The 23,872-nt window shown below is 38.4% G+C and overlaps 1 protein-coding gene across 2 annotated transcripts in view; it reads right to left on the reverse strand.

The window, feature by feature from the left end:
* Window positions 1-23,872, reverse strand: part of PCCA (propionyl-CoA carboxylase subunit alpha) — a 402,018-nt gene that overhangs the window by 261,115 nt on the left and 117,031 nt on the right. For both annotated transcript variants that reach the window (XM_080662438.1, XM_080662437.1), the window contains exon 7: window positions 15,336-15,467. In XM_080662438.1, coding sequence (XP_080518564.1) covers window positions 15,336-15,467 — 132 coding nt within the window. The remainder of the gene's footprint in view (window positions 1-15,335; window positions 15,468-23,872) is intronic.

A 23,872-nucleotide genomic window follows, 5' to 3' on the forward strand; every position in this document is an offset into this window, starting at 1 on the left:
TTGGCTCAGTGGATTGAGCGTCAGCCTGTGGACTGAGGGGTCCCGGGTTCGATTCCGGTCAAGGGCACGTAACTTGGTTGCGGGCACATCCCCAGTAGGAGGTGTGCAGGAGGCAGCTGATCGATGTTTCTCTCTCATCGATGTTTCTAACTCTCTATCCCTCTCTCTTCCTCTCTGTAAAAAATCAATAAAATATATTTAAAAAAAAAAAAAAAAAAAAGAGAGTTAGAAACATCGATGAAGAACATCCATCAGCTACCTCCTGCACATCCCCTACTGCAGATATGCCCTCAACCAAGGTACATGCCCTTGACCAGAATCAAATCTGGGACCCTTCAGTCCGCAGGCCAACGCTCTATCCACTGAGCCAAACCAGTTAGGGCCTAAAGGGATTTAAAAAGCAGGTTCTGTTTAAGTATTATTGAATTACATTCTATAATTTACTTAAAATGTTTTCTAACAGGTGGAATAATCCCCCTAAAAATGGAAGAAAATTATAATACAAAAATTTTAATATAATAAAACAAAATTGATGCTACTGATTCACTTAGATAATTTTCAATCAAAATATTTAGAGTAGTTTTGGATTCATATCAAAAGTAATATAATTGAGCCCTAACCGGTTTGGCTCAGTGGATAGAGCGTCGGCCTGAGGACTGAAGGGTCCCAGGTTCGATTCTGGTCAAGGGCATGTACCTTGGTTGTGGGCACATCCCCAGTAGAGTGTGTGCAGGAGGCAGCTGATCGATGTTTCTCTGTCATAAATGTTTCTAACTCTCTATTCTATCCTTCTACCTTCCTCTCTGTAAAAAATCAATAAAATATATATTTTTTAAAAGTAATATAATTGAGAAAATACAGAAAAATGAAAAGTGTATTAGCGATAAGATGGCTTCAAATCGGGAGGTAGAAAAAAGTCATCAGCAATATCAGATGACTCTATTCTTCTAAACCAACAATTTTCAACCGCTGTTCCACAAGAATTTTTAAAACATGCAATACCCAACTATTTAGTCAGGGCACTGAACTCTTTTCCCTTAGATTGTCAAATAGAAAAATGACAACAGCCAATACAACAATAGCCATCTAGTGTGAATGAATAAAAAAAGTTTTTTGTCACATCAGCAAAAAACACGCTTTTGGTGTGCCACAGAATTTTAGTAATTAGTTTATGAGTGCCATGAGATAAAAATGGTTGGAAATCACCATTCTAAATGATAAAAATCCTTGTGGTTCATTCTCTAATCCCAGTTTGTTTTGAAGGAAGACACACTTAAGAGTGTGAAGTTATGGAACACTTCGGAACACTGACGAGGAAAGGGTTTCAGGAAAGTAATAAGCTATACAATTCCAAAACAGCAGTTCCAGAAATGGAAAATGAGGAAAAAAGCCAATGGAACCAGTAACCATTGCTTTTATTCCTCTATTTCAGCAACTTTTCATTGAGTGAGCTCTATCATCCAACCCAAGAACAAACAGTAAAAAATTCTGTTTTACAGAGACATTATGAGAGGGATGGGTGATGTTGCTATAACAAAATAAGTAGAGCACACAAAAAAATATAAAAAGGAGCTCACAAAAATCGGGTGCATTTTCAGCAAGCCAAATATATTTGTAAACTCACCTGGGAGGCAGCAAAGCCCAGCAGCTAAGAGTAAAAGTGCTGGAGTCAGAAAACTGGGCCCCAACACTGGCTCTGTGACAGTGAACGGGTTACCTACCCATGTGCCACTCTGGGATTTGGTTTCCTCATCTGTAAGATGGAGATAAATACCTGTATCTATCTCAAAGGTTATTGAGAAGATGAAATTAGTTAAGGCTGAAACACACGAGAACACTCAATTAAGATTGGCAATCTTAAATTGGGCAGGCCACTATCCCAAACTACCAAGATCGTTCCTTTCTAATCTTGGTAGTTTGGGGTGATGGCCTGCCTGGTCTTGGTTGTGTATCCTGTGGTCATCATTCATCTTCTGAACCCGTATGACATAGAACTAATACTAGCACTACAATACTGCAAAAAAAAAAAAATTATATATATATATATATTTATATATATTTTTATATATATATATATATATATATATATATATATATATATATATGCATGCATCTCCAGTGCACTTCACTGGTTCAGATGATTTGGGTCCTCATTATTGCTTGTGGGCAGGGAAGCAAAAGCTATAACAAAGACAGGCAAATTCAAATAGATCTCCTTGATGCTAAATACCTAGTTTATTTCCACAGTAATGTTAGTAACAAATACTGACTCTGCTGTTCACGATTCAGACCACACTTCTTTCTCACTATATACAGCCTACTTACCAACCCTGAATTTTGTACTTACTGGGTGAGAGTCCTGCTACTCATTCTAATGGGAAGCTACTTAGGAGTTTACTTTCCTCTGCTGGCTCTAGAACAAATCAGCAACTGTTTTTACAAAATCAAATCAAATCATTGTTTCAAGACACTATTGGCAATTATACCTATACACAAAAAACATCTTCAAACTATTCTGCATTCATATATAAAGTAAAGTAAAACTTTCAACAATCCCAGGTTCAGGAAATAGGTTCCAGCTGACTGTGTTTTCCAGATAACTGCAAGTCAAGCAGAAGACTTAGTTTTAATATATTTTTTAATCTTTCTAAAATTTACTATATGTTTCTACAATTGCAAAACAACACAGTAAATATAACCGATTTTTTTCAAAACTATGAAGTCTTTGTGGCATCATCAGAAAAGTTATTCTTGGTTTAGCAGAGAAAAGGGATACTGTACTTTGTAATTACTAGGACACAGCTTTTCAATTTTTGTGGTTTTCTTTTTAATGATTTACTTCACACTAGTTTCTGTTCTTGTTATTCTGCTCTTTCGGCTAAAGCAAGAGCACCATTTTTAAAATCTGGCTAATTAGCTGTCCTGGCCAATTTGGGTCAGTGGGAGTGTTGGCTCTCGCACTGAAGGGTCTCGGGTTCAATTCCCAGTCAAGGGCATGTATCTCAGCTAAAAGCTCAATCTCTGGCTCTGGAAGGGCATGTGCAGGAGGCAACCAATAGATGTGTCACTCTCACATCAATGTTTCTCTCTTCCTTTCTCCCTTTTTCTCCACCCCCTCTTCCACTCTATCTAAAAACAATGGGAAAATATCCTCAAGTGAGTATTAAATAAATAAATAAAATAAGTAAAATAACATAAAACCTGGCGAATTGAGTGATAAAAACAATTACTACTTTAAATCTACACTTTACGAACCTCATTCAAATACATTACTATACTCTGCTCTGAGATGTAAATGGGTATTACTTTCTCTCTCAGGACAACAGGAACTCAAGACAAGTTTAATGAATTTCCCCCAAGATGATAAGCTGATAAGGATTATAATCAAATGTAGCAATTTCGCCCTGACCGGTTTGGCTCAGTGGATAGAGCGTCGGCCTGCGGACTGAAAGGTCCCAGGTTCAATTCCGGTCAAGGGCATGTACCTGGGTTGCAGGCACTTCCCCAGTAGGAGGTGTGCAGGAGGCAGCTGATCGATGTTTCTCTCTCATCGATGTTTCTAGCTCTCTATCCCTCTCCCTTCCTCTCTGTGAAAAATCAATAAAATATATTTTAAAAAAAAATGTAGCAATTTAATCATTAGTGACTCCTCCCTCTGCTTCACACCTGCCATCTAACAGATCACATGATCCTATAGATTCAACTTCTCCCATCTCTCTCCACACCATCTACTTTGCTCCATCCTGATATGTTATTATAGGTCCCTTATCATTTCTTGCCTGGATTAAAGGAGGAGAACTCTAATTCATCTACCAACCTGCTCCTGTACATTTCCTGTATCACAAACCAAAGTAAGTTTTCCATTTCCACAACTGTATCATGTTACCTTTTCTATCATTTAACTTTTCTCCATTCGGAGGCTCCCAAAGCCACAAGAATAAACCTCCAAACCCAGTTGCACAACATTCAAGTCATATATATCAGGATCCTAAATCTATCTCCAGCTCATTTACTGCAGACCCTCACACTGCATCCCAGCAGTTTTCTAAAGCCTCCACGGTCCCTCAGCTCCAAGCTTTCACAATAAGATTATTTTCACTGACCGTAGATCTGTGTCTCCATCATCATCCTCACTTTTTAGCTAACTCATTACTACTCAAACTTCAAGTATCACTTAGATATCACTTCCATTGGAAGATATGCCATGATATCCTGAATGCCCCCTTCTACATGGGCCCCATGCATTCTGAGCTTAGCGTTATTAAAATGTATTAAATTGCCTATCTATTTGTATGTAGGTCTCCCAGTGGAGACTTGAAATTCTTTGAAATCAGGGTCTGCCGCTTGTTATTCTTTGCCATACAAGTGGGTTGGGATTCCCAAACCTGTCTTCCAATAGCTTCAGATATACACTTTTCACTCTGCTCTCATATTCCAGAGATGGAGTTAGTAAGATGTTGAACAAAATAAAACTTGTTAAAGGCAAATACCTGATACCAGATGACTACTTGAGAAATACACTTTAAAACAACATTAGTTTCTCCCTAATGAAAAGGATGATTCAAGAACAAAACATAAGGAAAACCATTCCAGAAGACTCCTTAAGTACTGCACACAATGTTTGAGTTTTTTAAATTTTCCAATTACAGTTGACATTCAATATTTTATCTGTTTCAGGTATACAGCATAGTGGTTAGGCATTTATATAACTTACAAAGTGATCCCCCTGATAAGTCTAGTACCAACCTGACACCATACATATTTATTTCAATACTAGAGGCCCGATGCATAAAATTCATGCACTCCAGGGGGTCCCTCAGCCTGGCCTACGCCCTCTTGCAGTCAGGGACCCCTCACTCCTTACCATCCTCTTGCTGGCTCCTTACCGCTTGGCTTGCTGCTCCTTAGCGCTGCCACAGAGGTGGGAGAGGCTCCCGCCACCACCACTGCACTCGCCAGCTGTGAGCCCAGCTCAGGGCTTCTGGCTGAGCAGCGCTCCCCCTGTGGGAGTGCACTGACCACCAGGGGGCAGCTCCTGCATTGAGCGTCTGCCCCCTGGTGGTCAGTGTGCATCACAGTGACTGGTCATTCCACCATTGGGTCAATTTGCATATTGGCCTTTTATTATATAGGACTACAGGCCCGATGCACAAAATTCGTACAAGAGTAGGCCTTCCTTCCCCCAGCTGCTGGCACCAGCTTCCCTGTGGCACCTGGGACCCGGGCTTCCCTCAGGCCACCAGCAGGACCCCGGGACCTGGGCTTCCCTGGCAGCCCCTGCTTTGTCTGGTCTAATTAGCATATTATGCTTTTATTATTTTAGATTATTGCACATGATTTTTAAAAGAGTGTGGTAAACCATCTCCATGTAACCTCCATAAAACATTCTAAATATTCAAATGAGGGGAAAAATTTAATGACAAATGTAACAAAATGAAGCCACATTAATTTGCTCAAGTCAGAGGTGAAAATTACTTAGTGAAAGAAAATAGAATATAATATAGTTGCCAAGAAAAAGAATTTAATCTTAAGCATACCACAGGCTAATATTTTTAAACCCTAAGGATTTAAAACAGAAATGTCTATAAGTAGCACATACATTCTTCCAATGCAAAAGTATTGCTAATGTAGTTGCCAAAACCACAAGGTTTTCCAAAAATGTACACTGAATATCTGCATCAGCAAACCTCTATCTGCATAGATATCCTCAAAGGTTATCTTTTACCTAACAAATCTAAGTTACAAAATGTGAAAACTAGTGTCATTCCAAATGAATATGGAATTACTACACAAGAAATCTCAATTAATAATCACATCTGAAAGAAAAAAATACCCATAGTCTCATATAAGAAATAGCAAACTGGAAATAAAACTAATATTCAAACTTAGAGAAACAAAAGGGCATTCCTTAAAAACACTTTTAAATGCTTATCTGAAAACTATAACCTGAATGTTCAATTGTGGCTTAAATTAAACCAGACAATAAGTGTTAAGCACTGTAAACCATAGCTAAAGTTAATATAGATAATGAAAACCTATTATTATTTGAAAATATAATAGGATCTTTAAAATCACCTAAAACACACAGGGAGATAAAACTGAAATGATAACTATTTATTTTCTTCTACTTTCTACTTTTCCCTATTTTTCAAATTAACAGCAGTTGCAAATAAATATAGACTGTCAAATGCAACCTTCCTGAAAAAAAAAACAACCAAAATAACTTGTTGAACAGGCAAAACCAAGTGAATTACCTACTACAGTAAAGGATACCATCTCTCTGAGCTTCCACAGAAATCTGCTTATAGCTACAGTTCAAGGTCCTATATGCAAAAACTGCACTGCTCTGGGGATGCAAAGCACAGAATAGGGAATATAATAAATAATATTATAATAACTACGTATGGTACCAGGAGGGTTCTGGGTATATCAGGGGAAACACTTTGTAAAGTATGTAATTGTACACCTGAAACTAATACAAAACAATAGTGAATGTAAATTGCAATTTAAAAATATTTTTTTAAATGTAGCATTTCTCTGATACCCACCTGACCCCCCATTCAGAAGCCTCTCTAACCACAATGATCAGAAAAATCTCACATTGGGTAGAACTCCAATTTCCTTTTCAGGAATTTTAGGAATGAGGAACATTTTAATTTCCCTTTTTAAAAAAATACATTTTTATTGATTTCAGAGAGGAAAAGAGAGGGAGAAAGAGATAGAATCATCAATGATGAGAGAGACTCATTGATCTGCTGCCTCCTCCATGCCCCCTACTGGGGATCAAGCCACAACCCAGGCATGTGCCCTTTCTGGGAATTGAACCGTGACCTCCTGGTTCATAGGTTGATGCTCAACCACTGAACCACACCGGCTGGAACTTTTTTTTTTTTAATATATGCTTGTAATATATATAACTTTATTTATTGTTTGAGCTAGAAACATTGATTTGTTGTTCCACTTATTTATGCATTCACTGGTTGATGCTTGTATTTGCCCTGACTGGGGATGGAGCAGCAATCTTAGCATATTAGGAATACACTTTACCCAACTGAACTACCTAGACAGGGGAACCCTTTGATTTTCTGATCAGATTTGAAAACGTTTAGTATTAGAAGAAACCTTACTGATTATTAGCAAAACTTTCCTTGTAACAAAATATCCTCAAAATTTTTTTTGTTCTAAGTACATATGCCAAAGTTCACATGGAAGAAGATAGGCATGCGACCTATACGTTCATCTTAATGCTAGCTACAGGAGCTAGTGAGTTCAGGTTTCATCACATTGGTATCCAAATAGGGAAAAATTTGCATTGAACCCCTTATTACAACCTTCAGAACTTTCCTCTCTGTCTTGACTTATTTTGTTCAAGGGAGTCTGATTCTGGGAGAGATCTCTCCAAATCACCAAGGCACTACCCATTGCCAGGTGTGCAATTAGAGATGGCCAATTATTAGGTTACTCAAATTCATGTTCTTATCTTTCTAAATGACATAATTTCACTAGGGATCATTTAGAATTATAGCAAACTCTTTTTTCTTTTAATTTTATTGACAGTCTTCTAGATTTTCCAAATTTCCCCCCCTTTACCCACCTCCTCCTAGTAGAGTCTTTTTTGTAAACCTTTGATATGAATGGTTCGAGAGGCACCTTACAGAAAAAAAAAGGAAGCAATATCTCAAATACCTAGTGTTTTGCTTTTTTTATTATTAAAATGAGGAAGCTTCAAAAATAATTCAGATTCCAAAATTGTTTCCTTACAGGGAAGACAAGTTCATAGGAAGAGGAAAGACATAGGAAAAGCCCAGTGAAAAATTCAAACTTTCTTATTCCTTTCCATCCTATGCTCCTCCCTTTTCCTCTGTCCTGCTCCCTTTTTCTTCTGGCTGGCCAGAAACCCTCAAAGCATCACTTCCTTTTTAAATTAAGACCTGTTAGAACAGGGCAAGCCTCTATGGCTGAATTAAAGTCTTGGTCTCATTCTGAACTGAGGCATTATCAAAGACTTTCCAAAGCCTACACAAAACAGAAATTTACAGAGAAGTTGAAAATACTCGAGGAAAGTATAATCTGGGGTCCCTAGATTTCTATCAATTGACTCATATTTCTAGTAAGAACCTCACATAAAATATTAGATTAAAGAAGAGAATAGGAAGACCATGAGAGGGACTTGAGACTTCTAATTACAATGGAAATCAGAGACTTAGAAAAATTGTAAATGATGGACAAGGTCCCTGGCCGGCTACTACGAAAATCTTTCCACTGGAAATAGGTTATGCTAGCAAAGAAAGGATAAGTCCATTGGAAACTTCAGAGATGGGCTCTTTAATACCTTTAGACAGCACTTAGGAGTAGACCCGAAAGCATTTGTGACCCTGGCTCTCTCCTCACATTTTGTGAGCAGCCCTAAGCCAGAAACAGAAAATATCATAAATAAGCAAAACCTGGATGGAACTATCCACGTTGTCAGATCTTCAAATCAAGTACCCATTTCCCATTTTACCCATCAACTCAAAAGAAGAAATGTCACTAATTATTAATTATTAATACAAGTAGTACACTATTAACCTTAAACCCTGCCATTGTTACACAAGCTTTCTCTCTCTGCATCAACAAAGTGCTCAGAAATGTGTATCTCTGACACTCTTCACATTTCCCATGTCCCAGCCCACAACAGTCACCTTTGCACTTTTAGTCAAGGAACCTTCCTTCTTCCTATGAGACATTACATTCACTGACTTCATAAGAAAGAATCTACAGTACAAATAGAAATTCCAGATCAAATCCTCTACTAATGACCTCTTCCTTGAACATACTGAGGACTCTGCCATTCTTCATCAAGATAGAATTAATTTAGATTCAGATTCATTACTACCTTTGTGACTAAATCAAGCCCAAATTGAAGATTTCAAGAAATCCAAATTTATTGTTAGAAAAACAAAACAATTATATTGGCAGAAATATTGGAGTTGACAAGCTCAAGGTTCATAATGATCTATTCAAACCACTACACAAACTTGCACAACTCTTTAAAATGAGAAGGTAAAGAATGACTAAAATCCAAAAATTGACAGACGGCCTAATGAAGCAAAGATTTGTCATATATTGCTCAGTGTCTTTCAAGGCTGCAATCAAGGTGTGGGCCATAGTGCATTTTCCATTGGAGGCGAAACTGGGACAATTTTAAGTTCATTCCCATGGTTGACAAATTTATTTCCTTGTGGCTATAGGACAGTGGGCCCCATCTTTCTGCTGGCTCTTGGATGGAGATCAGATGCTGGGATCCTTTGGACACTTAGATCCTTAAAAACTGCCAGCAATTCGTTGCCATGTGGGATTCCTCAATATGGCTGCTTACTTCATCAAGCTAGTAATTAGAACCTGTTCTCTAGTCTCCTATGATGGAGTCTTATATGATGAAACAGTCACAGGCGTGACAACCAATTACTTTGCCCTATAATGTTATATCGCATCACCTTTTCATATAATGTAAGCTAATTAAAAGTTATATGCTATCACCTTTTGCCATATGCTATTAGTTAGCGAAGTATATCACAGGTTCTACCCAAACTAAAGAGGGAATTACACAAAGTGTTGGATGCCTGGCAGCTCCTCAGAAAGTTAAACATAGAATTGTCACGACCCAACAATTACACTCCCACATATAGGTATACCTCATTTTATTGTACTTTGCTTTACTGTGCTTCACAAATGTTGTGGTGGTTGTATTTTTTTTTTAATTGAAGGCAAAACCATCCACTAGCAAAAATATTACAACTCTTTATTGCGATATTCACTTTATTTCAGTGGTCTGGAACCAAACGCACAATACTTCTAAGGTATGCCTGTACATAACCAAAAGAACTTACGTAAAATAGGTATTCATACAAATACTTGCCCACAATTGTTCATAGCAGCACTATTCACAATCACTAAAAATGGAAACAACTCAAATGTCTATCAACTACTGAATGCATTTTTTAAAAGGTAATATCATATATGAAATATTATTCAGCCATCAAAAGAAATAAAAGATTGATACATGCTACAAAATAGATCCTATTTTTTTTAAATCCTCACCTGAGAATATGTTTTCATTGATTTTTGAAAGAGGAAGGGAAAGAGGGAGAGAGAGAGGGAGAAGGAGAAACATCAATATGAGAGAGAAATATCAATCAGTTACCTCCCCTCTCCACCCCCTGCCTTACATGCCCTGACCAGGGATCGAATCCACCACCTGGGTATGTGCCCTGACCATGAATCAAAACTACAACCCTTCAGTGCATGGGACAATGCTCCAGCCAACTGAGCCATACCAGCCAAGGCAATCCTATATTCTTATTTGTTTACTTTTAACCCTATCTAACATTTTCATATATTTATAGTTATAGAATTTCTTTTGAATTTCTTTTTTCTAGATTCAAATTCTCTGGAGAAATTCTTTATATGCTTATCTATTTCCTCCATATTTTCCTCAAATTTCTTTATAGATTAAAGTTATTTTATATTTCTTATCAGCCAACTTCAGAATCTACAGCATATGTGGATCTATTTCTATTATCTGTTTTACTTTTTCTCTTAGTTTTTAGTTGTGTTCCCTTTCTTTAGGTGTGTCTCATAAATGTGTACTGAATGACAAATAATGTGCATACAATGGTGATTTGTGTAAAATGTATCTCCTAGAACATTATTCATCTAACAAGTATTTAGAGCATTGACTATGTACCTGGCACCGTGTGCAAGTGGCACAGTAATAAACAGAGCACAATCAATCCCTGCCAGCAAAATAAGGAGCTTACAATCCACTGTAGGAAGTAGACATTTAATCTATCTTTAAAATAGCCAAAAGGCCCCTTAAAATCTGAGCTCCCAACTTTCCTCTCACCTCTATAAATCTTACCTCTATTACTTTATCTCTGATTTCTTCTCCTTGATCACTACTGAATGCATTTTTTAAAAGATGATATCATACTATGGAATATTATGTCACATGATTCCTCATTATTTATTCAACATCAGGTACACTTCAACCTCAACACCGTTGCACCTGTTATTTTTTCTGCCTAGTTTACTTCACTCTTCTCCCTGGTGATAGCCACATGACTTGCCCTGTCATTTCTTTAGATGGTACCCTCCAGCATTCCCTTTCCCCATTCTTTGTCTTATGTTTCACCATAGCATGTACTATATATTTTATTCTTTGTTTATTATCTGTCTCCTTCTTCTTCTGTGTAAGATCCATGAGGACAGGAAATTTTTTTATCTGTTTTGTTCATTTCTATATCCTCAGCACTTAAAAAAAATGTTGGACTAATAGTATGCATTCGTTAAATATTTCCTGAATAGGTTAGTGAGTGAATGATTGATTTTAAATGTGATGGGTGAAGTGCAGGGTACTAAGGGAAAATATAGCAGTGGGCTTAATCTAACCTAGACAATAAAGGAATGCCTCTGTGAGGAATGTATGGTTAAGCTGAGACCTAAATAAGAAGTAGGAGACAATCAGGAACGAAGACAGAAGCAGAATCAACACACTTATGACAGAATTAAGTACAGAAGATTCAAGAATCTAAAAGATGTCGCATATGATGGGTGCATACAGTGCAAAGGGTAAGCTTTTAAGAGAGAAACAAAGTCCAGCTATTTAAAAGATTTAAATGAGTAGCCATTCAAGAGCATTTAAACACAGCATATGATCCCACCTTTTGAAAGATCACTCTAGCTGTGGTGTCCAAATTAATTGGACAGAACCAAGACTGGCTCTATAGAGACCAATTAGAAGGCTGATGAAGTAATCCAGAATAGATAATGGTAACTGAAACTTCGTGTTAGCATGAGGAAAGAAAGAAGTAAATGCATCAGAAAGATGTTTAAGTAAATTCTCTGTAGCTGTATTTAACTAGAATGACTCCAAGTTCTTAGCTTAGAAACAGAGTGAAAAATGCCAGCACTTTCACAGGCAAGAAAAAAATGAATGAGAAGTTTACAACAAGAGTCAGCAAACTTTCTGAATGGGCCACATATTAAATATTTTAGGCTTTCTGGGCCATACGGTCTCTGCCACAATTACTCCATGAGCATGGCTGTGTTCCAGTAAAGCTTTATTTACAAAAACAGGTGTGCCTGGAGCCATGGTTTGCCAACCCCTGGTTAGAGAGAAATGATGAGGTCAGTTTTTAACTTGTTACTTTCAAGGTGCTGCACGGATATCAAGTTGAACTGTTTAAGAAGCAACTGAATATGCAGTTCTGAAGTTCAGAAGAGATATCTAGAAGAGATTTATAGGTTTGAGATTGGGAGGCGGGAGTGGGCTGGGGAAGGTCAATGGGGGGAAAAGGAAATATATGTAATACTTTCAACAATAAGGAATTAATAAATGAATGAATAACTAAATGAATGAAGAAAAATAAACTTCAGATTGCCCAGGATGAGTTTGTACAATAAAAGAAAATGTCCTGCCCTAGCCTGTTTTGCTCAGTGGATAGAGCACCAGCCCGCAGACAGAAGGGTCGAATGTTCAATCCTGAGTCAAGGGCACATACCTCGGTTGCAGGCTTGATCCCCAGCCCCATTCAGGGTGCATGCGTGAGGCAACCAATCAATGTGTCTCTTTCATATCAATGTTTCTCTCTCTGTGTCTCTCCTCCTTCCTTCCACTCTCTCTAAAAATCAATGGAAAAATATTCTCAGGTGAGGATTAAAAAAGAAAAAAAATGTCCTACCAGAACCCAGAATAAAACCAGCATTTAAGGAATAACGATAGGAAGAATGATCAGCATGAAAACTAAAAAGGAACAAAGCAAGCTTAAAAATACAAAAACAAAACTAGAATTGAGTAAAGTGCCAGAAGTTGAATATTTCAAGAAGAAAGGTGTGACCAAGAGACTGAAATGCTTCAAAGAGATGGAGATAAGAATAGAATTAAAAATTATATACTGAGGCCCTGGCTAGGTAACTCAGTTGGTTAGAACATCATCCCAATACACAAAGATTTTGGGTTTGATCCCCAGTCAGGGAACATACAAGGAGCAACCAATGAATGCACAAATAAGTGGAACAACAAATTGATGTTTCTCTCTCTCCCTCTCTCTCTCAAATCAATAAATTTTTTTAAAATGTAATATTATATACTGGATTTAGTGAGAGGGAGAGGTTGCTGGTAGCCTTTGCAAGAGAAATGTAAGTGGAAATGAAGAAAGAAGCCAGACCAGTAAAGATTAAGTGTGTTTGGGGGGCAGGGGGCTGAACAGATTAAGAAGTACAAATGACAGTTATAAAAAGTCACTGGGATGTAAAGTACAGCATAGGTAATATAGTCAATAATCTATAATAATAAAAGGGTAATATGTTAATTAGACCGGACATCTTCTGGACATCCTTTCTGACAAAGCTGCGGCCCGGGGGAAGCCAGCCAGGGTCCCGGGTGCCTGAGGGTGGCCTGGGGGAAGCCAGCCTGGGTCCTGAGTGCCTGCCAGCAGCCAGAGGAGGGAAGCCCATGTCCTGAGTGCTGGAGGAAAGCTGGTGCCAGCAGCTGGGGAAGGAAGGCCTACTCTTGCATGAATTTTCGTGCATCGGGCCTCTAGTCCTATATAATAAAAGCCTAATATCCTAAGTGTCCGGTTGCCCATTCAACCAATCAAAGTGTAATATGCTAATGATATGCTAAAGCTATTCAACCACTCGCTATGACATGCACTGACCACCAGGGGGCAGACAGTTGACTGGTCAACCAGTCGCTATGACATACACTGACGCTCCGACCAGTAGGTTAGCTTGCTGCTGGGGTCTGGCCGATCTGGATTGAACGAGACATCGAGACGGGCCAGACACGCCCTGGAGCCCTCTCGAGTCCCTCCCTGGCCCCGATCTTGCACTGGTGGGGTCCCTTGGCCTGGCCTGCACCCTCTCACAATCCAGAACCCCTCAGGGGATGTCAGAGAGCCGGTTTCAGCCTGATCCTGCAGACCAGGCCGAGAGATCCCACTGGTGCACAAATTCGTGCACTGGGCCTCTAGTATTGTAATAACTCTGTATGATATTAGATAGGTACTAGAGATATAGGGGTGATCACTTCATAAATGCCTAATCATGTTGTACACCTGAAATTAATATAATATTGTATGTCAACTGTATTTTAAAAATAAAATATATTTTTAAAAAAGATTAAGTAATAAGTATAGAAATGAGGGTGAGGAGAATTCTTCTAAGACATGTTGGCTGTGAAACGGAAGAGATAAGTAAGATAACAACTGAAGAGAGACAAGGGTTATAATGTTCTATGAAGAGAAGGAACACATATTTCTTTCCATTAAATTGGAAACACAATCATGTGAAGGATCATGGGTATCACATTTATCACCACGTCCTTCCCACTTAGCCAGGGATCAGTACATTTCTTGAGTGACGGAGCATTTTTTATCTCAATAGTAAAGGAAAGGAGCTGAAAGACAAAGGAGAGCTTTAAGATACAGAACAGAGAAAAGTTAATCAGTGAAGACTGTAGTCCCTAAAGGCTATAAAGGTTATGAAGAGAGAAGGGGGGCGGGGGGATGGATGAATAAAGATTTAGGTAAATATGAGCAAGAAGCTGAAAATATTTTTCTTCTTTAATTTTTTTTCAATTGCAGTTTACATTCAATATTATTTCATATTAGTTTCAGGTGTAAGCATAGTGGTTAGAAGGAAGCTAAAAATTTTATTAACCAGGGACCAAGCTTGCTAGCTATCCTGCAATGCCTGAAATGATCCTGCACAAAGAATTCCCCAGTCCAAAAAGGAAAATAAGAAACACCAAGATGGAGACTTCTTTCAGACTAACTCCAGTCACAAGGTTAAAGTCTACATAGGGTTGGGGGTGGGGACAGGGAAATGGACACACTCCAATGTCGGCATTCTGCCTTAGAAGCCTTCGCCTACAGAAGCTGCTTGCTAGTTATGTTTGGGATCTATAGTCATTCATAGTTATACCACTTTCCACCAGAAGCATATTTACACTGCACATTTTATGCATATGAACGGAAGCTCAATATGAAGATATACAGAACATTATAAGGTTTCAAATATTAAATATATACCACCATAAATAAAATCCAGAGATCTGACAGCACATTTTTAAATCACTAAGTTTTTTCCTGTGAAAGTATAAGCCAATATCGATCATTAAATACAATGCTTAAGTGGCTTCTTCCTCTTTTCAACTTATGCCATTTAAAATAATTCAAGTGTAAACAACATTGACATTTTAGCTACACATGTATGTTTATAAAAGCAAGAATTGCATTTTATCTTACACTGAGAACATGTGCTATAAAGACTAGAGTAAAATAGTTTCTCACCTTGACTACTCCATCAAAGCCAGGAATTGTGTTAACCTTTGCTTTCTTAGCTAGTAATTTGCTTTCAATCTTGTCACCCATAGCTTGAATAGCATGTGTGTCAGGTCCAATGAAAACGACATTTTCTGCTGCCTGTGGAGAAATAAAGTAGAAATTTGTAACAAAAACATTATGGTGCTTGATATGGAGTCACAATTTTTAAAAAGAAAGACCTATATATAAACTTACTAATTATTTACATACCAAAAAAAACTTCAAAGTAAGCATTTCAGCCAATATATTAAAATATATAATACTGTATTGTGTATAGTAAATGTGCACAGATATATGAAACAAAGTTTAGGACAAGGAAAAATAAAAGCAATAAGAACTCTTGTTTGATATTAACAGTATTCTTTGGAAAAGCAACTTCTATGGCATTATATTATACACTAGAGGCCTGGTGCACGAATTCATGCATGAGAGGGGTCTCTCGGCCTGGCCAGTGATTGGGGCCTATTGGCACCGTTTCTCCCAGTCCCAATCAGCGGCTGGAGGGAGGGACTGGAGGAGGTTGGCCGGCCGCAGGAGGTTGATGTGGGAGCATACTGACTACCAGGAGGCAGCTCCTCAATTAAGTGTCTGCCCCCTGGTGGTCAGTGTGCATCATAGCTACTGGCCAGTTATCCGGTCATAATGGTCACTTAGGCTTTTATCCTATTTAATAAAAGAGTAATATGCAAATTAATCATCACTCAGCTACACCCACCAGCCACGCCCACAAGCCACACCCACAAGCCAATCAGGAGCGAATATGCAAATAAACCCAACCAAGATGGCTACGGCCACAGAGAACAGGAGGAAGGCTTGGGTTTCCCGGCGATGGAGGAAGCCAAGCTTTCCACCTGCCCTTGCGGGCCTAGGCCTCCACTCAAGGCTACAAAGTTTCAATGATAGAAGATACATAAACCCAAACAGAAATGGCGGCAGCCACGGAGCTGGAAAAAGCAGGCGGCTAGGGTTGCCCCCGGTGATGGAGGAAGCCAAGCTTTCTGCACACCCTGGCCGGCCCAGGCCTCCGCTTAAGGCTACAAAGTTTTAATTATAGAAGATACATAAATCCCCCCAAAAATGGCTGCCGCCACGGAGCAAGCAGAAGGCTTGGCTCTGCTCCAGGCTACAAAGTTTCAATTGTAGAAGATAAATAAACCCCAGAAACCAGGGCCTCCACTTGGGTCGCCAGGGGGCGTGGCCAGCCTACAAACCACCACAGTCCCCTCGCCCAGGCCGCCCCACGCCCCAAGGGAACCCCCACCCTGATATGGGACACCCTTCAGGGCAAACCAGCTGGCCCCCACCCGTGCACCAGGCCTCTATCCTATCTAATAAAAGAGTAATATGCAGATTAACCATCACTCCAACACACAAGATGGCTACCCCAATGTGGTCAAAGATCCTGCCCCCATGTGGACACAAGATGGCCACCACAAGATGGCCAGCAGGGGAGGGCAGTTGGGAGGAACCACGCTTGCAAGGGAGGGCAGTTGGGGGCGATCAAGCCTGCAGGGGAGGGCAGTTAGGGGTGACCAAGCTGGCAGAGGAAGGAAGTTGGGGGTGACCAGGCCTGCAGGGAAAGGCAGTTGGGAGGGACCCAGGCCTGCAGGGGAGAGCAGTTGCGGGGGACCAGGCCTGCAGGGGAGAGCAGTTAGGGGTGACCAGGCCTGCAGGGGAGGGCAGTTAGGCATCAATCAGGCTGGCAGGGAGTGGTTAGGGGGTGATCAGGCTGGCAGGCAGAAGCGGTTAGGGGCAATCAGGAAGGCAGGCAGGCGAGCGGTTGGGAGCCAGCAGTCCTGGATTGTGAGAGGGATGTCCGACTGCCCATTTAGGACCGATCCCACGGGCAGTCAAACATCCCTGGAGGGGTCCCAGATTGGAGAGGGTGCAGGCTGGGCTGAGGGACACTCCCCCCCCCCCGCACGAATTTCATGCACCGGGCCTCTGGTATATATATATAGATAGATAGATAGTACCCTACGACCCAATCTAAACAGTAAGTTTACTTTTTAAATGCTTTATAAATCTTTGTATTCTCAAGATAGCACAATGCATGGTTCAACACAAATATCCATTTTAATTGAATACCAACTCTGGGCCAGGCTCTGCACTAAATGTAGGGGATAATATAAATGAAAATCACAGGATATCAGCTAATTCAAGGGAATGTGAACAGATCACCAATTCCTCAGAGAAATAGACAAAATACAGAATGTTTATATCCTTGTGACTACGAGAAAGAAGTCAAGAATACCGTGGGAATTTACCAGATGGGAGTTACGGTTTCAGTAAAAATTTCTCTGCATAAATCCAGAAATGGATCCATATCTCTGTGTTTATCTATAATAATAAAAGCATAATATGCAAGTCGACCGAATAGCAGAACAACTGTCTGGACGACCATGCTATGACACCCACTGGTGCCAAGCCAGCCAAGGCAGGTGCAATGTGATTGGTCGGGGGCCCGGCCATCGCCCATGATTGCCCTGCAGAGGAAGGCCCAGGCCACTGGCCAGCAGGGCAATCGATCAATCAGGGGGCCACACAATCACCCCAAAGAGGCCCAGGCCACCGACTGTTGGGCTGCAGTGGGTGGGAGGGGCCTCCCTCTGTGGGGGTGATCCATCATGGAGCCCTGGCCAGGTGGGCGGGCCTACCTCTTTGAAGCGATAGATCACAAGGACATAGGCCGGGCTGAGGTACTTCCCCCTCCCCATCCGAGTGCATGAATTTCATGCACCGGGCCTCTAGCATTATAATAAACAAAATGCTAATGAAGAAAATACTAATTAGGGAACAAAAAAATACTACGTAATTAATGCCTTTATAGGGCATGGTTTAGAGAAGTAAAGGAGGGGTTTGCTGAGGTACAAAAATGAGGTCATTAGGTAAAGAATTAAGGTTCAATATGAAGAAGGAAGACTAAATTGTATGCTCGGCATCATCAGAGTAAGGTGCCTAACTGATTGCTGATTTTCCCATGACCTTCAGTCAGCATAAAGGATAAACAGCACATTTTTACATTTCATATTCTATCTATTGGCATTGCTGTCTGAAAGGACTCTTGGCTTAGGACAGAAGCTTCATTCTCCTGATGAGACTATTACCCAGAAAACCTACTGCAATGCAGTGTGTTACTCAGATCACTCCCTCAGCCATTATGGTCCAAGCAGATTAAATCCACCCTTAGGAGGAGGTGAAAGTAGAACAGAGAAGCAACAAAAGGAATATATGAGGAGACAAATGTATGGTAAATGAGATGACGACTTCAACTTTGCACAGGCTGAGTGCAGATGCCTGTGAGGTGGTCAAGTGGCCATATTCAGGAGGCAGAGAGAGAAGGCTAGAGGTTATAAGTCCAGGCTGACATATGGATTTTTAAAGGCATCCAAAGTAGGAGGCAATTAAAAGTTGTACATGAAATTGCTCAGATAAAATGTGTACAAAAGCTAATGCCTTTAAATAAGGATGTATTCTTTCCCCCTCCCACCCACCTCACACCCACCCCCCATCCAAAAGCAAGACAAAAGAAAGAGACATTTTTAGATTCTGAGTTTAAAGCATCCTTTTCTTTGTGTGACAATGAGGATAATAACCACCTTGCAAGTTTGATTGAAGGACTGAATAAAATAATAATGTAAAAATACCAAGCTGAGAGTCATACTTAGTTCTTGTCCCCTGTCCAGAAGTCCTAATAAAAAGAGAACACTAGAATAAGATAGCAAGGTTCTCCGGATCCCAAAATACATTATAGGAACCCAAATACCTACAATTATCAGTGTCACAAATGGCAGAATGCTAGATAAGAAAACTTTCAGCCATAGAGGATGCTCCATCAAATGTTTGTGTAATTTTAATAGTAGAACCTTATCTTACAAGACTGATTGAAAGATTTTTTTTAAATTATAAAAAAAAAAAAAACCCACATAATATAAAACACCATGAAAAGCAGAGCTGCTCTGTAAGAGGGGAAGTGGTGGTAGGCCTACATCTCCATATACTCTATGTCTCCATCCTGATAAGCTAGTCATTTTAGACCACAGCAATAATCATATTCATTCTTTTTATCCCAAATCTACAATCCACTAAACACTAAGTCATGAGAAAATAATCATGTTTCAACTATCAATTGTCTTTACATATTCTCATTTGACAATCTAAAATGAAGGTATTTTTATTATAAATGCTGTTTTAAATACCACTATGACAGGCAGATGTAATCAAGTAATCAGAATGCCTACACTGACAAAGAGTTGAAGAACATAAATGAGAACACCTAAAATACATTATGATTATACAGTAAAACTTCTGATTAACAAGAGCCCAAGGACTAGGAACCACTTATTTACCAGATTTTTCTCAAGCATTTTAATTGGAAGAAAATGACCCCCAAATGCAAGATTACAGGAATAAAAGCTCACATCAAGAATTTAGTGACTATTCTTTGTCCATTCAACACAATAAAAAAAATAGCTAGTAGTAAGCCAGGTAACTACTTGAATTGATGTTTCAATGAACTAACTTCCTATATATCTATATATTTTGGTAGGACTCCCTGTGTTAGCCTTTAAATGGAATTAAAGCAAAATTAAAAAGCAGTATCCTGCCCTGGCCAGGTAGCTCAGTTGGTTAGAGCATCATCCCAATAAACCATGGTTTGTGGTTCAATCCCCAGTCAAGGCACATACAAGAAGCAATCAATGAATGCATAAGTAAGTGGAATAATAAATCAATGTTCCTCTCTCTGTCCAAAATCAATAATTTTTTTTTTTTAAAAAAAGCAGTATACTAGCTGACTTCCATAATTCTTTGACCAAAAAAGCAAGGATGAGGTCAAAATAAGACAGTATGGTAATTGCAAAGTGATGGAGCATGTTTCAAAAGTCCTGAGTTCTTTACCAAATTCATTTGTGTGATTTAGAACTTAAAGCCAGAATTTACCCTCTAGTAACTTTTGACACACTTCTGTTAATACTGTATCTTTTGTCATCCATCTAATAATCCATTTACCTTAAGTACTAGTGAGTCTTTTTAACATGCCATAGCAATAAAATTTACTTCTAAAAATATACTTTTTAAGAATCTTTGTAACTTTACCATAAATGGTAAATATAATACCTGAATATAGATAAATGTCTTTCAGTCATGAAAAATGTGGGCATTTTTTCATCATCATTGGAAAACAATTTAAGAAACTATGAAAAGCTGAAATTAAGATTTCTTTTATTTTCTAAATTCTGTGATTTTATGGTTCTGGTCTAATTTTAAAAGAAGAATGGGAAAAGAATGGGTTTTGAGAAGTATGTTAGGGAAATAATGAGATTTAATTTACAATTGTCTTTATGTTATAAATTAAAGACAAATAATCTTCATCTGTAAAAATTAAATGTGTGACACATAATTTATTCTTTTTTTTTTAATATATTTTATTGATTTTTTACAGAGAGGAAGGAAGAGGGATAGAGAGTTAGAAACATCGATGAGAGAGAAACATCGATCAGCTGCCTCCTGCACACCTCCTACCGGGGATGTGCCCGCAACCAAGTTACATGCCCTTGACCGGAATCGAACCTGGGACCCTTCAGTCCGCAGGCCGTCGCTCTATCCACTGAGCCAAACCGGTTTGGCCATAATTCATTCTTAAAAATACCAAAACAGTAAATTGCTTTACTATGAATTCAGATTTTTTTTATAAAAGTATACACTTTTAGGCTCACCAAGAATTAATACTTGGATAACAGTAAAACCAGTGTCAAAAGGAGAGAGATAGCCATAGAAAACCTGCTGAACTGCCCAAAGGACCCAGACTCTGAACTTGAATGTATTCCCTGCTAAAAGAAAAAAGGGTTTCTGGTAGAAAAGGTTAGTTCAAGAATTGGTGCAGCGTGTGACATAAAAACACTGAATCAGAGAGAAAGCTTTCAAAATAATTATCTCAAAAGTACATAGTTACAGATAGAAAGGGCTACCCACGAAATATGGTGAAACAATATGAGCATCAGAAAGAATAACAGAGACATTACAAGGTTAATTCATTTTTTTTAGGACCTCAGAATAAGTCTTTTCCTGCTATTGCTATCTCTATTGAACTTCTTGGACATCTATCACTGATTTTAAAACATAAATACCTCTTTTAAAAGCAACACAGAGGAGAACTAATTTCACATGTAAGACTATGCAAATATCAAAGTAAAATACCATACAATGTTTTTATAAGGAAAAAAAATAAGGACTAGAATAAAACCCATGGAGAAAAAAGCACAAAGACATGCCAACACAATATCAAGATTTTTACCTATTTCAAAACAACTAAAAGACATTTTAAAATTATGTAAAACATTAAATAACATAAATCAGAATTGGAAATGCTTAAAAGTGAGGTGACAGACCTCAGGATAGAATCAGAAATGAAAAAAAATCATTTCAGAAATGATGACTAAATTAGAGGGAATATAAGAGTCAATAGAGAAAACAAATAATGCCTAAACAAGAAATAGAAAGTGAAAGGAGAAAACTATATACAAATTTAGATATAAAAAAAATGAAGAATTTTTAAAATATTCAAGAGAAAATGACAAACACTAAAGATAAACAAAAGCCACCCTTCATATAGATCAAAGGAGTCTTTGAAGAAAACTGAAGCAAAGAAAAATACAAAAACTGTAACTTAAGAAAACTTTCTTAAAATTGGAAATACATATCTAAAGAGTATACTATAGCATACCTGAGAAATTCAACCCAGAATGGCCATGATACATTCTAGTAATGTTATTTAAGAAAAAGGATGAAAAAATATGACATTATTGTGTATGCTTTTTAAATTATCACCTGACTTTGACAGCAATAATTCATGCCTAAAGAAAACTGAATGTACTCCACTGAATAAGATAGTCAAGAAAAGAAAGTATGAAACAAAGATTTTAAATCCAATAAGAACAAGTATAAAGGTCAGGGAAAATATAACAAGCAAGAACTCATGACTTCTTTCTGAGGAACCTAATAGGACAGGTTTGCAAACTATGGTCTGTGGGACAAATCTGGCCTGCTACCTGTTTCTGTACAGTCCACAATCTAAGAATAAATGTTACATTTTTTATTGTTTTAAAAAAACAATTTTTAGAAATACTATATAATGATATGTGACAATTATATAAAACTGAAAAACAGTTTTATTAAAGACCAGCCAGGCTCATTAGTTTACATGTTGTATGACTACTTTCTCACCACCAGAATAAGACTGAGTACTTATAAGAGATCGTATGGCCTACAAAGACAAAAATATCTGCTGTCTGGCCCTTTACAGAAAAAGTTTGTCCACTCCTATACTACAGGATGAGCTTCAGGAAACCAAAATGACTAAAGACATCAACAGAAAGGGCCTGTGGTTACTTGTAGAATAAAAATTAATGAAGGCTAAGGAAAGAATACACTACATAATAGCTATATTTTCTGACAATATACATATAGTACAACTATTTTTAAATAGAAAAAAAGATGATGTGTAAAACTTTAATATTTTCAGTAATATTAGTATTTATATTGTCATTGTGAAATTGCTATGTGTGCACTTCAGACTAGATAAGTAGTTATGAATCAGAATTCTAAATAAGGAATAATGAAGATACAGAGGTAACAAAAAAGAATTTAAGTAAAAGTTCTGCAATCTTGAATTTTTATTAAAAGTATCACTAATGAGTTATTTGTGCCTCATTAAAAATATAGACTATATTTAATCATACTTTTATTACATGCTAAAAAATCTTATATTTTATTGATATAGCATGTTTATTATATATTATTAAACTTGTGTTATATAATTTGGGGTTGGGGTGAGCATTATTATATTACTAATATTGAATATATTGACATTACATATTCTGTTAAGGTAACACATAATTGACACAACACATGTTATCCTATATAATAAAAGGGTAATATGCAAATCAACCTAATGGCGGAACGACCGGTCGCTATGATGCACACTGATCACCAAGGGGCAGACACTCAACACAGGAGCTGCCCCATGATGTTTAGTGCACTCCCACAGTGGGAGCGCCACTCTTTGCTGGTGAGCACAGGGGCGGTGGCGCAGCACTAAGGATGGCTGACTGCTGGCTTAGGCCCGCTCCCGTCAGTCAGACATCCCCCGAGAGCTCCCGGACTGCGAAAGGGTGCAGGCCAGGCTGAGAGACCCCCCTCACCCCCTGCCCTGAGTGCATGAATGTGGTGCACTAGGCCTCTAGTATGTAATAAAAATATATAACATAAAACGTTTTTAAAAACCTGTTAATATACATATTTTTTTTCCTAGCCCCACAAACTAAAAAGGCCTAGAAACAATGGCCATCAGTAGCAATGACCATGCCTGGCACCCGACTGTGGTCTCTAAATACCATTAAAATAAACCAATGTATTTTGAAAAGATGGCTGATTAAAGGTCTGGAGCAGGAATCGTAAAACATGAGCCTAGAATAACTTGTCAGAACAGAGAGCAAGGAAGCCAT

Source organism: Plecotus auritus (assembly GCF_963455305.1).
Source record: "Plecotus auritus genome assembly, chromosome: 3".
NCBI classification, from domain to species: Eukaryota; Metazoa; Chordata; class Mammalia; order Chiroptera; family Vespertilionidae; genus Plecotus; species Plecotus auritus.